This window comes from Canis aureus, chromosome 7 (assembly GCF_053574225.1).
Source record: "Canis aureus isolate CA01 chromosome 7, VMU_Caureus_v.1.0, whole genome shotgun sequence".
NCBI classification, from domain to species: domain Eukaryota; kingdom Metazoa; phylum Chordata; class Mammalia; order Carnivora; family Canidae; genus Canis; species Canis aureus.
The window spans coordinates 58,221,049-58,237,206 of NC_135617.1; the positions used below are offsets into that span (position 1 = coordinate 58,221,049).

Below are 16,158 nucleotides of genomic sequence, written 5' to 3' on the forward strand. Positions count from 1 at the left end.
TAAACCAAGCACATATTGTTTTCCATTGAGGGTGGTCAAAATTAGGTCAGGGGACGCTGTAGATGGACAAATCTCTCCAGAGGAGCTCAAGGTCACTGTTACAATCTATGGTAAATGTAGTTGCGATCAAATTGACAAACATGCCCTCCTGAGAGAGAAATGAGACCTGATGTTGGTGGTCGGATTGCACATGTGGAAACGACTGGAAGCAGTCTGTAGTCTAGGTGAAACCATCAGAGTAGCTGGCCAGCCTCTGGCCCTGTGCAAAGTAACCTAACGCTGAACCTGGCTTGGTTGACTTGGAGCAGTTTCAGGTGCCACAGAGACCTCATGCTGCAACAACCGGGGGCTTGTGCTGCAGAACCTGCAACATCGGGGCTGCGGAACCCTTCCGAATCAGATTTTTCTGAGATAAAGCAGGTCACGCCAACCAATAAAAGAGTTAAAATGTCATTGTCCCATCGACTTTCTGGGGGGGCGCTCAAGCGTCCCTCAGAGCAAAGCCCGGGGTATGGAGTCACCGATGTTTGATCCAAAAAAACCCAAAAAACAAACAAACAAACAAAAAAACCCACAACAGAATAACAAAAACAAAACCTTGAGAAATCAGATAAGAAAATAAAAATACTTTGACTCAAAACAGGGGAGTGTTGCCAAACCACGGGGGGTAGCGCTTTATAATGTTTCTGCATCACCGACTGCAACGCAACCGCCTGGCCAGGAAAGGCCACACGGCAGGGGGGAGCGTGAGCCCGCAGAGCGGGGACCTCGGCGCCCCGGGGTCACCCGCGACCCTCTGCTCCCACCGACGGGCCCCTGCGCCCTCCCGCCCCCCGCCCCCCGCCGGCCCCTGACTGGCAGGCGCTGCGGCGACTCCTGGAGCCGGGCTCGGGTTCGGCAGGCCCCGCCCGGCCCATAGGCGGCCAGAGGCGGGCCCTGCGGCCGGGGGCGGTGCCGGTCAGGTGCTCGGCGCCCGGGCCCCGTGCAGGTGAGCCGCCCGCGCCTCCGCCGCCTCCCCGGCTGCCCCCTCCCGACTCTCCGACCTGTGGTCCGAAGCCCCTGCGGGCCGTCCGGATCGCTGCGAGGGTAAGAGCCGGGGCGCGGGTGCTTGCCTCCCGGGGACCCATCGGACCCTTGGCACACGCGCGCCGCGCACTGGGTGCGGGCACCTGCCGGCGGCGGCGGGCGGGAGGGCTGCGACCCGCGGACCCTTCCCAGGGGCCGGGCGCGGATGGCGACGGGACGTGGGCCCCAAGCCCCTTCGACCTCGACGTCTGGGCCTCGGGGCGCCCGACTGCTCCTTGGCGCCCCTCCCGGTTCCCGAGGCGGCCGGGGCGGAGGGGCGGGGAAGCCGGCAGGCAGCGCGGGGGTCTGGGCTGGGTCTGGGCGGGACCGGGGGGTGCCTCCGCGCTGTGCAGCGCTTTGTGCCTGGGGAACAGCGGGAGCGGATCTTTCCTCCATCCCCACCCCCACCTCGCGGTTGGTTGCTTCCTGTCATCGCTGTGATAATGCTGATGCTTCCTCTTCCTCTTCTTCTTCTTCTTTTTTTTTTTTTTTTTTTAATGCTGATTCTTCTTAACCAAACATTCCAAAGCTGTAGACAGCACACCTAGCTTACGTTTCTTTTCTTTTGTCCGGGAAAGCAGTTCCTTCCTAACTTACCACAGTTGCTAAATTGATTTACTTAGAGGCCAATCAGGTGTTTCGTGTAGTTGCATTTATTTATTTATTTATTTATTTATTTATTTATTTATTTATTGCCTTAAATGATAGTCGTTTCATAGCAGCTTTCCTTGTGTTAGGAAGGTGAAGGAGAGGGGGGGTAAAGGGGAAACATGCTGTTAGCATCCTCAGCCAGATGTTAGTAAATATAGCTGGAGTTCCTTATAGGAACTGATTTTTAAATGTTCCTTCCAGAATTGGAAACGTTATTGCGGCTTGAGAAATAGTTTTGGTTTTTTTTTTTTTTAAAGACTTATTCATGAGAGACACAGAGAGAGACAGAGGCAGAGACACAGGCAGAGGGAGAAGCAGGCTCCACGCAGGAAGCCTGACATGGGACTCGATCCCCAGTGTCCAGGATCACGCCCTGGGCCGAAGGCATGCGCTTAACCGCTGAGCCACCCAGGGATCCCCGAGAAATAGTTTTTGAATTTGATTTTTGAACCATTCTCTGGAGGCCAGTACCTAACCCAATTTCAGTTTAAGTAACGTTCTAGGTATGGTGAAATCATAGTTAAAAATTACTGCATCTGAAAGCCAAGCAAGCACGCCAAGCAGTTTTTACTTACCTGTACCTATAATAGAGCAAGTATCTGGTTTTGAGGTTTGAAATATATCTTCAGCATATTCAAAATAGAAAGGTGTCAAAAGCTGAATTCAGGAGATTTCTTGGCACAGAAGTGTGGCTAGATCCAAGTTTTGGTGGGCTTATAAATACCTGCATGCAAGAATGGACAAGAAAAAGAGAGAACCAAAAATCCTTGCTTGATTTGCAAGCCCAGTGAGAGCTCACAAAATTTACATATATGTTGTTTATCCATATTGCCTTTTGTTAGCTTTCTTGAATAGAATAAAAGCTTTTTAAAAGTATGTGCAAAAAAAAAAAAAAAAAGTATGTGCAGATTTTAAAAAAAACAACCAACCAACCAACCAACCAACCAACAGCCTTGATCGAAAAGAAGTGTTTAATCCTGGCAGGTGCTTTTCCCACACATATCACTAAGATTAAATATGGACAAATTTCATTTTTCAGAAAGAAAGCCAACACCAAATTTCAGGATTATGTTGCTGTTTATACAGAAACTTGTCTTAGCTTAGGAAGGCTGTGCTTGAATTATGAAATAAGTGAATGTAGAGTACATTTCACATTTATATTTGAGTGTCAAATTTTATGTCACTTCAGAAAACGAAGTTCATCTGTTTTCTCTTTTCTTGAATAACATCCCTAACTGTGATGAACCAAATATAAGCCTTGGCTTTGAAAAATAGAGGTGTATGGGGATCCCTGGGTGGCTCAGCGGTTGAGCACCTGCCTTCACCCCAAGGCGTGATCCTGGAGACCTGGGATCGAGTCCCACATCAGGCTCACTGCATGGAGCCTGCTTCTCCCTCTGCCTGTCTCTCTCTGTCTGTCATGAATAAATAAATAAAATCTTTAAAAAAAAAGAAAAATAGAGGTGTATATGGGTTTTTTTAAAGCATTATTATTGGATTAGCTAATGGTATTCCTTGTTTCTAGATTCCTGTAGTTGGTCTAATCATAATGACAAAACATTCATAGATACTAACTTGACTATATCAACTTTATTGAGAGAAGTCAGAAGTCTGAGTTTCCTGCAAAAGTTTCTGAAAAGTTTTTGTTTTTCTTAAAAGTAAATTATATCATATTTTAAAGTGATATTTGAGGGGTTAAATAATTACTTTGAGAAATGTTTTGATAAATTCTTGGAGAGTAACAGTTTCTAAAATGCAACAAAACTGTTTAGCTTTATTGTGCAAGTAGCCCCGGGTCTCTTGTTTAAGATGGAGCAACATAATTCTTCCAGGCTATGATTTATGATATAACTGGGATTACTGTACAATCACTGTCAGTTTTGTGTAAGATGCACACACAAAATTGTCAATAATTTCTACATGTTTTTTATACAGATTATCTTACACTGAGCTGATCAAATACTTTGAAAATGACTTCAAAACTCCTCTGGGTATCCTTCATACTTGCTGCATTAATACTCTCGATTACATTTTCTCTCCAACCAGACCAGCAAAAGGTTCTACTGGTTTCATTTGATGGATTCCGTTGGGATTATTTATACAGAGTTCCAACACCCCATTTTCATTATGTTATGAAGTATGGTGTTCATGTGAAGCAAGTCACTAATATTTTTATTACAAAGACCTACCCTAACCATTATACTTTGGTAACTGGCCTCTTTGCAGAGAATCATGGGATTGTTGCAAATGACATGTTTGACCCTATTTTGAATAAATCTTTCTCCTTGGATAACATGACTATTTATGATTCTGAGTTTTGGGAAGAAGCAACGCCAATATGGATCACAAATCAGAGGGCAGGACATTCTAGTGGTGCAGCCATGTGGCCTGGAGCAGATGTAAAAATACATAATAGCTTTCCTACGCACTATATGCCTTACAATGAGTCTGTTTCATTTGAAGATAGAGTTGCCAAGATTATTGAATGGTTTACGTCCAAAGAGCCCATAAATCTCGGTCTTCTTTACTGGGAAGATCCCGATGATATGGGCCACCATTTGGGACCTGAGAGTCCACTCATGGGGCCTGTCATTTCGGATATTGACAACAAGTTGGGATATCTCATACAAATGCTGAAAAAGGAAAAGCTGTGGAACATCCTGAACCTAATCATCACAAGTGATCATGGAATGACCCAGTGTTCTGAGGAAAGGATAATAGAACTTGATCAGTATGTGGATAAAGACCACTATATCCTGATTGACCAATCTCCAGTAGCAGCCATCTTGCCAAAAGAAGGTAAGTCTGAACTGAGTGTTGGTTTGGGGCTGGGGCCGGGTGTGCCCAACACAATTCAGTGGGAGTTTTTGCTTCTGTGCCTTCAGAGTATGCTTGCCTGTGTCATGGTAATATTCTAGGGTTTAATCCTTAGACTTTGAAAAGAGAAAATCTCATTTCTCAGCATATAATTTTTCACTTTTCCCAAGAATATTGAAATTGATGCTCTTTCTATATCTATGGCAGATGGATTTAACCATTTTGGAACCACCAAATATGATGAAAGCTACAGCCTCCTTTCTAGAAAAATTGAGATGGAAAGAAAAATACAGAATTTGCATGCAATTCCAGTGATTTTATGGAAACCTGAAATTTAGCCTTCTGTGGTTCCTTTTGTAGGACCTGCTTAATCCCTATTAAGCAGTATAGGAAGGAGAAAGCATTGATCAATCTGAAGATTTATTTTTCTTGTCTATAAATAGAGGAAGTAATAATATGTTGAACTTCTTACAAACCTTTCCTCAAAGCCTCATAACAACCTGGTCACCTAAGTGTTACTTCTGTTTTAAAGACAGGTGAGCAAGCTCAGGTTTAACCTCCCCAGATCACAAAGGAAGCACAGAGCAATACTCAGACTTCTGACTTCTATTTTATCAGTGTTTACTGTTAATTTGGATATCAAATGAGAGAACAGATTTTGAAAAGCTGAATACCTCACAAAAGAACCTTATATCCCTCACAAGGGAATTAAGAAGATCATATGAAACTGTGCACCTGAACACAAACTTTTGAACAAATTCAGTATAAAATAACAAGTTTTTTGTTGTTTGAGAAAATCACATTAACTTTTCCTTATAAAATTGGAATATGTCCCGTGTTGGGGGTTGGGAGGCAGGGAGGAAGTCCCAACAAATGGATTTGAAAAACAAGAAAAGGATTAAAGACAGTGCCCAGGTTCACTGCATTTGAAATTACAGGGAGTACTTTTGCCACACCTCCAGGGCTTTAGAAAAACTTTCCGTTTTACAAGCTGCATTCCATCACCAGGATGTCCTCTCTCAAGGGCTGCGTCACCCTCCAGAGATTCTCTCTCTGCACTCACAACTGTCAGAACTTAGCTCTTCGTTTTCCTTTGGGGAGACGTCTTACTTAGTGCCACCAATTGGGGTGTGTGCATGTGTGCGTGCATGTGTGTGTGTGTGTGTGTGTGTGTGTTGAAGTGTATGTAGTTAAGTCTTTAGAATAGAGATTTCTAGTTCCATATAATGTCCGCTCAATTCTGTAAAGTGAATTTACTTGCAGCAGAGGATTAATCATTTCTGTTTCCCCCTCAAGATTCTTTCCTGGGGGGCGCGGGGTAAGTTTTCAAGTATCTGGCTATATTTCCCTATGCTTGCCCCCTGGTGCCTTACCTCAGTGGGGTGTCAGGAAGGAAGAAATATTCATTGGCCTCTTTTGCCAGGATGGTTTTTTGATTGTCAACAGTGAGTGCCTTGTTCTGAGCATATCTCCATATCGCTCCTCTTTTAGGTAAATTTGATGAAGTCTATGAAGCACTAGCTCGTGCTCATCCTAATCTTACTGTTTACAAAAAAGAAGAGATTCCAGAAAGATGGCATTACAAGTACAACCATCGAATTCAACCCATCCTAGCAGTGGCTGACAAAGGGTGGTATATTTTACAGAATAAGACAGATAATTTTCTGTGTGAGTACGTTACACTGTTTCTTCCCATTCTGCGTCATTGTTTGTTAGAGTGGAGGCTGTGGGTAATACAGCAGTGTAGTGACTAATCAACTAACTGGTGACCTACATTAATAGCAAATCAGGGATCCTTGGGACTTTAAAAAGAGGTTAGCCCCTAAACCTTTATTTTTCTGGAAGTTATCAGACCAAAGATATGCAAAGTATACATATACTGCTAATTAACAGCCATCATGCTCCTGAGAAAAACATAATTGGAAATTTGTAAATTGAATGATTTTCTGCATCTGTTTTATGTTCTGATTTCATATTAACTTAATCTCTATTTTTATTTAAAATTGCTAGCTTTCTAGGTTCTTCTGCCCTTCTGGCTCTACCAAATATAGGCCGACTTTGTTTTATACCTTGGAAATATTTCCAAAGAGAACTACACATGGCTTAGATGATCATATATCAAAATGTATTTTTTTAATGCCTAGTGACATAATTTTGAAGACATTGCCACCAAATTCATTATAAATATAATGGAAATCCCATTTGAAATTCAGACATGCAACATAAGGAGCTTTCTGGGATCCCTGGGTGGCTCAGTGGTTAAGCGCCTGCCTTCAGCCCAGGACGTGATCCTGGAGGCCCGGGATCGAGTCCCACGTCAGGCTTCCTGCATGGAGCCTGCTTCTCACTCTGCCTGTGTCTCTGCTTCTCTCTCTCTCTCTCTCGAATAAATAAATAAAATCTTAAAAAAAAAATAAGGAGCTATCTGCTATCCTTAAATGTATAATTACCTCTTATGTAGCTTCTAACAAGTTAGTCAAATGGAAAAGCCATCCACAGGGTTTTCCTCATCTTTAATGGGCTCATCACGTGTATACTTGCTCTTCAACTCCCCACCCATTCCCTGTTCTGCTCTGCATTCCCATGGACTGACTTCCACAGACTAAATTTCCTAGGCTCCTTTGTGAGCTGGTTTCTAGTTAGGTTTGGCCAATAGAAGAGACTTGCAGGAGTTTGGAAGAAGCCAGGAGATTTGTCCCACTCATTCTCTATCTTAGGCTGTGTCTTTAATGGTGACTTCATTTCCTCTGCGATCCCAGCTCCCTCTGGACGTTCTCTCTCTACAGTCTCAGCTCCTACTGGGAAGCCCTGGTTTTGGGGCTCTGGTAACACCACGTCTTCCCTTCTGTCCATCCAGCTGTAGGGGGCCAAGGGGCCATACGAGGTTCCCATTGTTCCTAATCACTGGGTAACCTTGCCATCCCATGGTGCTTCTCATCCCTTAGCACTTTTATAACCAGTCCCCATATGAAATTCCCTCTGTTGGACCACCTTACATGGATTCTGCTTTTCTGGTTGACATAGATATTGATATGACTACTGATCAGTTCAGCTGGAAGTTGTTTCTCCTCTGTTACTTGGATAGTGAAGGAACCACATTGTACCAAAACTACTTAGGAATGCTTTTTTTGTCCTTGACCCTTGATCTATGTAAGAGATGTGCAGAAATGTCCCTTCAGGTAGAATTGGGTTCCTATCATATTTGTTGACCAAAAGAAAACCAATTGCCTGACCATGGCATTTGTAGTACATACAGGAGTCATAGTGGCAGATGTATACCAGCATGGTTTCTGGTTCTTAAAACCAGTTTTACATACAGATAATGATCTGTCAGCCAATATTTACTCACACCAGGGGAGTTGTTTTATGAAAGCCTTTAAAAGTAATTTCTTTCAAAGATAATTTCTTTGGCCATGAGAATAATCGCTGCCTTCATATGTTCAGATTCTCTTGTATCGTCCGGATAGCTCTTATGTTAGAGGGGTTGCTCAAAAAAGGACTGCTATCTCTGAGGAGATTTGTACTTTACAGTTAATGTAAATCTAAGAGGGTCTCTTGAAATTTTGGTCTGGTGAACCACAATTACACAAGAGATTGGTCACACCTGTTTTTGATAGAAAACCTTAATGCAAAAAAAAAAAAAAAAGAAAGAAAGAAAACCTTAATGCTCCTATTTATGTTATATTCAACATAATTATTTATTCAAAAAAATAGTAATAATTATTTATTCAACAAATAAATATATGAAATAATTATTTCTTCAACAAATAGTTAAGTATTGGCCAGTATGTTCCTTCTCTTTTTTTTTTTTTTTTTTTTTTTTTTTTATTTATGATAGTCACACAGAGAGAGAGAGAGGCAGAGACATAGGCAGAGGGAGAAGCAGGCTCCATGCACCGGGAGACTGACGTGGGATTCGATCCTGGGTCTCCAGGATCGCGCCCTGGGCCAAAGGCAGGCGCTAAACCACTGCGCCACCCAGGGATCCCAGTATGTTCCTTCTCAATCTGACTTTCAAAAAAGAATGAAGTCCTAATGTCCAAAAGCAGTGGTTCTCAAAATATGTTCCCTGTAGGGTGCCTGGGTGGTACAGTCGTCAGTTAAGTGACTTGACTCTTGAACTCAGATCTTGATCTCAGGTTCATTTGTTAGAGTCCTACACTGGGCTCCACACTGGACACAGAGCCTACTTAAAAAATAATAAAATAGGGATGCCTGGGTGGCTAAGCGGTTGAGCATCTGCCTTTGACTCAGGGCATGATTCCAGGGTCTGGGATCAAATCCCACAATGGGCGCCTGCATGGAGCCTGCTTCTCCCTTTGCCTGTCTCTCTCTCTCATGAATAAATAAATAAAATCTTTAAAATAATAATAATAATAAAATAAAATGCAATTTTTTACAGGAGTTTTCATCCTTCAATATTATATCTCTTGATAAATCAGAAGACTTCTAAACCTTTTACTTTATTTTTAGCACAAAGTGCTAAATTTATTTTGATCTGAACCACCAGTGTAAGATTTTACCCCAAAGTCCTGACCTTTATCTTTCTATAGTGGATTGTAGCTGTTGCTAGGAGTTTGATTTTTATGGGATCTTTCGTCTTTACTGTGTCTCCCCTTTTATTGGTAATTATGAATTTATTGTCTTTTTGACAGACCACCTTTATCCCTTTATCATTAGAACATAATGGGATGCCTGGGTGGCTCAGTGGTTGAGCATCTGCCTTTGGCTCAGATCATGATCCTGGAATCCTGGGATCGAGTCTTGCATCAGGCTCCCCGCGGAGAGCCTGCTTCTCCTCCCTCTGCCTGTGTCTCTGACTCTCTCTGTGTGTCTCTCATGAATAAATAAATAAATAAAAATCTTTTTTAAAAAAAGAACATAATTGTAACAAAGTAGGTACCTAAAATATTTGCTGATTATTAGTTTACCTGCCACCAAAAAAATAAAAAAAAAAACAAAATCCAAAATACCCACTTTCATTTTCCCCTGACTTGGTTCAGCACTACTCTCTACCCCTCCTCCTCTGCTGTTAGAAAGATTTGTGATCAATTTGCCTTTTCACTTTCTAAAATGAATAGTGATGTTGACAACAACAAAGATTGCTCATAAAAGATTGTTTTCTTTTAAAAGATGACTTTGTTAGGGATCCCTGGGTGGCGCAGCAGTTTGTCGCCTGCCTTTGGCCCAGGGTGCGATCCTGGAGACCCGGGATCGAGTCCCGCATCGGGCTCCCTGTATGGAGCCTGCTTCTCCCTCTGCCTGTGTCTCTGTGCCTCTTTCTCTCTCTGTGACTATCATACATAAATAAATAAAATCTTTTAAAAAAAATTATAAAGATGACTTTGTTAAACTTTGCATTTAAATTCAGAATTGGATGATCCAACAGTTATTTTCATCTTAATGCCATCTGGTTGGCTAACTTATTTATTCATTTTATCTTTCCAGTAGGCAACCACGGTTATGATAATGCGTTAGCCGAAATGCATCCAATATTTTTAGCCCACGGTCCTGCCTTCAGAAAGAATTTCACAAAAGAAGCCATGAACTCCACAGATCTGTACCCACTTCTCTGTCACCTCCTCAATGTCACGGGCATGCCACACAATGGATCATTCAGGAATGTCCAGGATCTGCTCACTTCAGCAACCCCAAGACCAACTCCTTACACACCAAATCCTACACTCCTCCATAGTAGTGTCAAGCCCGGAGAAGATGAGCACGAGGAGTCATATGCTTATTTCCTAGGGGTGTCTCTTGGCAGCATTTTGGTGATTGTATTTTTTATAATCTTCATTAAACATTTAATTCGCAGTCAGATACCTGCCTTACCAGATATACAGGCTGAAATAGCTCAACCATTATTACAAGCCTAATGCTACTTTGGAGATTGTGTATTTATTTCAGTGTTTAAAGGTTTCAAATTCTAGGAAACCAGTTTTAGACATTTGCACAGATCTTTAAGGAGTTATATACAGGCACAGCCACACACATATACACACACACACACACACCAAAAGCATACACATGGACCAAATATACTTACCTACAAAGGATTAAAATGGGGAAGTATGATTCTGTTATTCTCTCTTAGGGGTAGATAAAATCCTGCTTTATTTGGATATGGCGCATATAATGTATATATTTAGCAACTTTGCACTATTTAAAATATCATATATATTGCACTTTAAATTACTCTTCTAATGGGTATCTTTATGTGAAATGCACTTTACTGACAATTATATCTTCTACTTTGGTTGAAAAAGACCAATTTTTCTCTGCCCACATCCCAGAATACTTGTTACTTATTTGAACTGGGTGAATTTTCTAATAATTCCTGAAAAATGTAGAAATATCTCTCCTTAAACCAGGAGTGCAAAAAGAAAGTCAAAACTGTTGGAGATTAAATGCAACAACCCTTGTCCATTGAATTGTGAGAGATGCATTCCCAAAAGCAGATGTATCTGGGCATTCCTTTCTGTGCTTCTTTTTAAAAGACATGAGTTTTTGTTTTATTTTTCCTAAAAAAAAAAAAAAAAAAAAAAATTCAATACTGACAGATTCCATCTAAACATACATTCCATCTAAACATTTCATTTCTGTCATGAAATTCATTATTGCTATTTTCTGACGAGTCATTCTGATCCTATAATAATGAAGACCCCGAAATATCTGTGTCCTTCCCACGTAGTCCAGCACTGGCCTGCTCTGAACAGAAGAGATTGGAGACCATCCCAGCAATAAGTTTTTGTTCTTGTTCTGTAATTATTTGCTTCTTTGAAAACTAAATCACTTTTAATCACATTAAAAATCACATTAGGTACATCAACGTTGGTTTTCTTTCTGGTAACATGTAGTAAGAGCACAAGCATCCCTAAGACTTGAGTGTTTCCAGATCCAGAGTTGCAAGGGATAACAAGCTGTGTTAGGTAAAACACAGGCCACTCAATCCGCAAGGGCTGTGCAGAGCTAGGGAAAGAAAATTAGGTGGGACAATGTCTGGTACGTTCATACTGTCCCCAGAGCAGTGCTAAAGGGTGCTTGATGGCAGAAACCAGGGAAATAGTTCTCAGGGGGAACAAATGTTCAGGATCTGGACAGGATTGAAACAAGAGGAGCTGAGATCCTAGCCTCATTTCATGAAATATTTGGATACCCACTCACTGGCTGCTCAGTGAAATCAGGTTCACAAACACATCTGCTTGGTCTCCTTTATTTCAACCACCAAAGCTGTGCTTCAGATCTTTGAAGTAGTCAGGTTGGGGAGACCTAGGATTTACCTGTCATTTATTAAAGGAAAAGAGAAAATCCTGGAAAGAAAAGCTTTCTTTGAAGAAACAAAACAAAACCAGTTTATAGAGAGATGGCCCACAGATGATACTGTGATTTTGTGTATATGAATGCATCCACGGGCTAATGAGTAGGTAAAACGGTATAAGTATTCTATAGAGATAGGATAAAGCAGATATAAAGAACAAAACTATTTTTACCTTCAAAAATATAGTTGAACTTAAGGACTTCCTAAAATAAAGTGAATGAATTATTTTTAAAATGGTAATAGCAATAAAGAAGATTAGCACTTAATTCTCATTTCATTACAAAGCCTCTTAATCAAATAGAAAGGGATCCCTGGACGTGTACTGACATTAAAGAGCTGAGAAATTAGATGGTAGATGGCAAACTCCCCCAGAAGTCTGAACTCTGAATTAGACATTTTAGAATCGGCAGCCATTCACGTTGGCTTGCTGTGTAGCTGTGAACTTAGCAGCATGACTGAGATGCCAATATAATCACTGAAAGACGAAATTGGTCTGTTTAAAAGCAGAGTTGTTCACATGCTGTCTGTACATTTAAAAATTGTTGCATTAAGTTCATTTTAGAATTGCTTTAGTGGTAAGAAGAAAGTAAATGCTGTACCATTGATGAAATCATTAAAATTCTGATCTGAATATTGGATTATTGAATGGTTTCTTTTATTTACACATACTTCTCCTGTAAAATGTCAGCAGGAGAGTTTACCTGAAGGAAAGTAAAATTTTAAACTTTGCTGGGAAATCTAGTCATTCATCATACCTTGATAGCTTTTTTGTTGTTTTACCTGCATATCTGCATGGTCAAACTTTGTATGCACTGAATGCAAATTAGCAAATAGAAATAAAATTTAGGCTAGCTAATCTTGCTAATGGTAGGTGAAAATTTTTTAAAGGTCTGAAGAATGGAGTCCCCACCTCACGCTGCCATTTTTGCTGAACAACATCAACTGTTTTGTACAATCTATTAATTGATAAGATTTGTCGCCTTCAGTGAATGTTTTGAGATTTCTTCTCCCTTTGCCACCTGGCATGTAAATCTAAAACTATTTTCAAAATGCTCTTTGACCTCTTCAGGTAAAACTAGGATCCTATTAACTTCAGTTTCTGACAAGAATCTATTATCTCTAGAAAGTCTCGTGAAGATACTAGGTTTTTGAGTTGTTAAGTTTTTCCAGCTGTTCATTGACTAAGGGGGACAGACCAGAGAATCCTAGAGCCAGGAAGGATCTTAGGGACCCTTCTACCCCCGACTTAACAGGGTCCCTTGACAGCTGTGAAATGACATGCATTGCACTCATAAATGCCAGCTGGAAGCAAGGCCCAGGATCAGTTATCCTGATGCACCCTGGGGGACAGGACTTCAACATAATGAATGTTAAGGGGACACAATTCAGTCCAAGATAGGCAGGGGATGCAAAACAAAAACATTAGGCTCCTGGAAAAGTGAGAAGCTGTACAAGAAAATAGATTCATATCTCTCTTGATAGCATTCCATTTCTTCCTTCAGGATTGCTATTGAGAAGTCTTATGCCAATTTATGCCCACTCCCCTTCCACCTCCATAACATTTGTTTTAAAACTCTCAGTTCTCTGAAACTTTACAGTCGCTAAGATATTCCCCTTGTCATTCAAAGGCCTTTTTATTTGAAAGGTTCATATCTCGGGATCCCTGGGTGGCGCAGCGGTTTGGCGCCTGCCTTTGGCCCAGGGCGCGATCCTGGAGACCCGGGATCGAATCCCACGTCGGGCTCCCGGTGCATGGAGCCTGCTTCTCCCTCTGCCTGTGTCTCTGCCTCTCTCTCTCTCTGTATGACTATCATAAATAAACAAAAATAAAAAAAAAAAAATGAAAGGTTCATATCTCTTTTTCATTAAAGCCAATTCTCCTAGTTCATTTTAGTTATAACTTTTGTCCGATTTCTGTTTACCCTCTTCGGCATCCATGTCAGTTGAATGCTGAAACCTCTGACTTGGTTGATTTTTTGTCTCCTTTAATATTTTCCAACTCTGTGGCCGTTAGACCACTCGAGATACTTCATCTTCTGAGCCATAGCTCTTTTAATTTTTTACATGTTAAAAGTCCTATTTTCTAATTTTCCCAAGTTCTTGCTTGTTCATTGCTTTGTAATAATATATTGGTAGTTATTTTAATTTCGTTGAAGTAAAACGTACTCAAAGGTGTACAAAGCGTAAATGCGGCCAATTATCAGAAAGTGAATAAATCCATGTACCTGTCACTTTAGAGGAGAGAGAAAAAATATAACCAGCACTCCAGAAAGATGCTCAGTTCTCTTCCCAATCGTTCCTGTCTCCCTCCCGCTGAAGGCAATCCTATCCTCACTTGGAATGCAATAGAATAGCTTCCCCTATTTTAAATTATCTAAATGATCAAATGATATACTTTTTTTTAAGATTTCATTTATTTATTTGAGAAAGAGAGAGTGTGTCCTAGCGGAAAGGGGGAAGGAGGGAAAGGAGGGAGAAGCAGATTCCCCGCTGAGCAGGGAGCCCAATGGGAGGCACAGGGCTCCATCTCCGGACTCTCCGATCATGGTCAGAGCCAAAGGCAGATGCCTAGCCAACTGAGCCACCCGGATGTGCCAATATGATACACTTTTATGTTTGTTTTTTTTCACTCAAGATTATATGAGATTCATCCATGTTCTTGTGTGTATCACTGCTTTATTTTCATTGCTTGATGGAATGACACTATATGAATATACCACAGTCTTATTTATGTATTCTCATTTTTGGAATTTTGGATATTTGGGTCATTTCCAGTTAGATGTTACTATGAATAATGCTGCTATCAGTATTCTTTTACATGTCTTTTGGCATATATATGTACACATTTTTGTTGGATATATTCTTTAAATCTACTAGTTAGGCTAGGCTTTCCCAAAAGCAGAGTCTGAGACACAGGCAACTTTTGCATGAATTGATTACAAGAAATGAGAGTGAAGAACAGGGAGTGAAAGAGATGCAGAAGAGCCTATACAGACATAAGTCAGAGGTTTGGCCACCATCATGATTGATTGTCACTCAATCCTGCAGCATCTTCAAAGAAGACTTATAAATCTCAGAACTGTCTGCCTGAGGAATGCAAGAGGGAAGCAAAACATTTATCCATTAGCTTCCAACCCACCTCCATGCCCCCAAACCCAGCCCCCGTTAAGGGTGGTTGCATAGGTATTAACTCTACGAACTTCTGGATAGTGCATGTGCAAGTGCCAAATATGACTTCATAGGCACCCAATGCCTTATGTCTGTGCCAGGATGAAATTGGAGGTAAGGAGTGAGCTGAGTGGATTTGAGACACGAGAGATGTCAGATACACCTACATGTGTATGGATCCTTCATTTTAGCCAAGGTCAGCAATTCCGTTCATCTATTTGTCAATCCTTGTGTCAACACCATGCTGACTTAATCATTACAACTTTATGATACTTCTTGACTTCTGATAGAGTAACTCCTATCGTTTTCTCTTTTTTAAGATATTCTTGGCCCTTTGCACTTTTGCATGAATTTGGGTCAACTTATACAATTCCATAATAAATAAATAAATCTCTGCTGGAATCACTTGGATGCAATGACCAATTTGAGGAGAATTGATGTCTTTACAATGTTGAATCTTTCAACTTATAAACATGATACAGCCTTCTATTTTGATCTTTCTTAAGTCTTCTCGATGCTATAATTTCCTGTGCAAAATTCTTTATGAATTTTGTTAGACTTATGCCAAGATATTTCATGCTTGTTGATACCAGTATGATACCAGTTATAAATTTTCTGATGATATATAGAAATACACTTGACTTTTATATATTGACCATATATATCCAGCAATTTTGGTAAGCTTCTAGTTTGTCTGATTCCTTTGGCTTTCCTCTGCATGTAATCATGTCATCTGTGGATATGACAGTTTTAACATTTTTTTTTATTCTTATACGATTCATTTTTCTTGCTTATTGAATTGCTGGCACCCCCAGTGCAATGTTAAATGAAAGTGATCAAATAAAAATTAAAAAAAAAAAAAGAAATTAAAAAAAAGATGGGATCCCTGGGTGGCGCAGCGGTTTGGCACCTACCTTTAGCCCAGGGTGCGATCCTGGAGACCCGGGATCGAATCCCATGTTGGGCTCCAGGTGCATGGAGCCTGCTTCTCCCTCTGCCTATGTCTCTGCCTCTCTCTCTCTCTCTCTCTGTGTGACTATCATAAATAAATAAAAAATTTAAAAAAAGAAATTAAAAAAGAAAGTGATCATAGTAGACAGCGTTGCCTTGTTCCTGACTTTAGGTGAAAAACATTATTT

General features: G+C 40.8%; 1 protein-coding gene across 2 annotated transcripts; it reads left to right on the forward strand.

Annotated features, from left to right (window-relative positions):
• Nucleotides 1-926: 926 nt before the first annotated feature.
• ENPP5 (ectonucleotide pyrophosphatase/phosphodiesterase family member 5) lies at nt 927-12,363 on the forward strand. Of its 2 annotated transcripts, none has more exons than XM_077903785.1 (4): nt 927-1,086; nt 3,652-4,515; nt 6,025-6,201; nt 9,982-12,363. In XM_077903785.1, exons 2-4 carry the CDS (start codon nt 3,687-3,689, stop codon nt 10,407-10,409), a joined length of 1,434 nt encoding a protein of 477 aa, XP_077759911.1. In that variant the 5' UTR covers nt 927-1,086; nt 3,652-3,686; the 3' UTR covers nt 10,410-12,363. The 2 variants fall into 2 exon arrangements, with proteins under 2 accessions (XP_077759911.1, XP_077759912.1); XM_077903786.1 differs by having other exon boundaries at nt 936-1,086; nt 3,763-4,515.
• The last annotated feature ends 3,795 nt before the right edge of the window (nt 12,364-16,158 follow it).

Coding starts and splice junctions, on each gene's coding strand:
- ENPP5 (XM_077903785.1), top strand. CDS start 3,687: ATGACTTCAAAACTCCTCTGGGTATCCTTCATACTTGCTGCATTAATA. Junction 4,516..6,024: donor AGCCATCTTGCCAAAAGAAG/GTAAGTCTGAAC, acceptor CTCCTCTTTTAG/GTAAATTTGATGAAGTCTAT. Junction 6,202..9,981: donor TAAGACAGATAATTTTCTGT/GTGAGTACGTTA, acceptor TTATCTTTCCAG/TAGGCAACCACGGTTATGAT.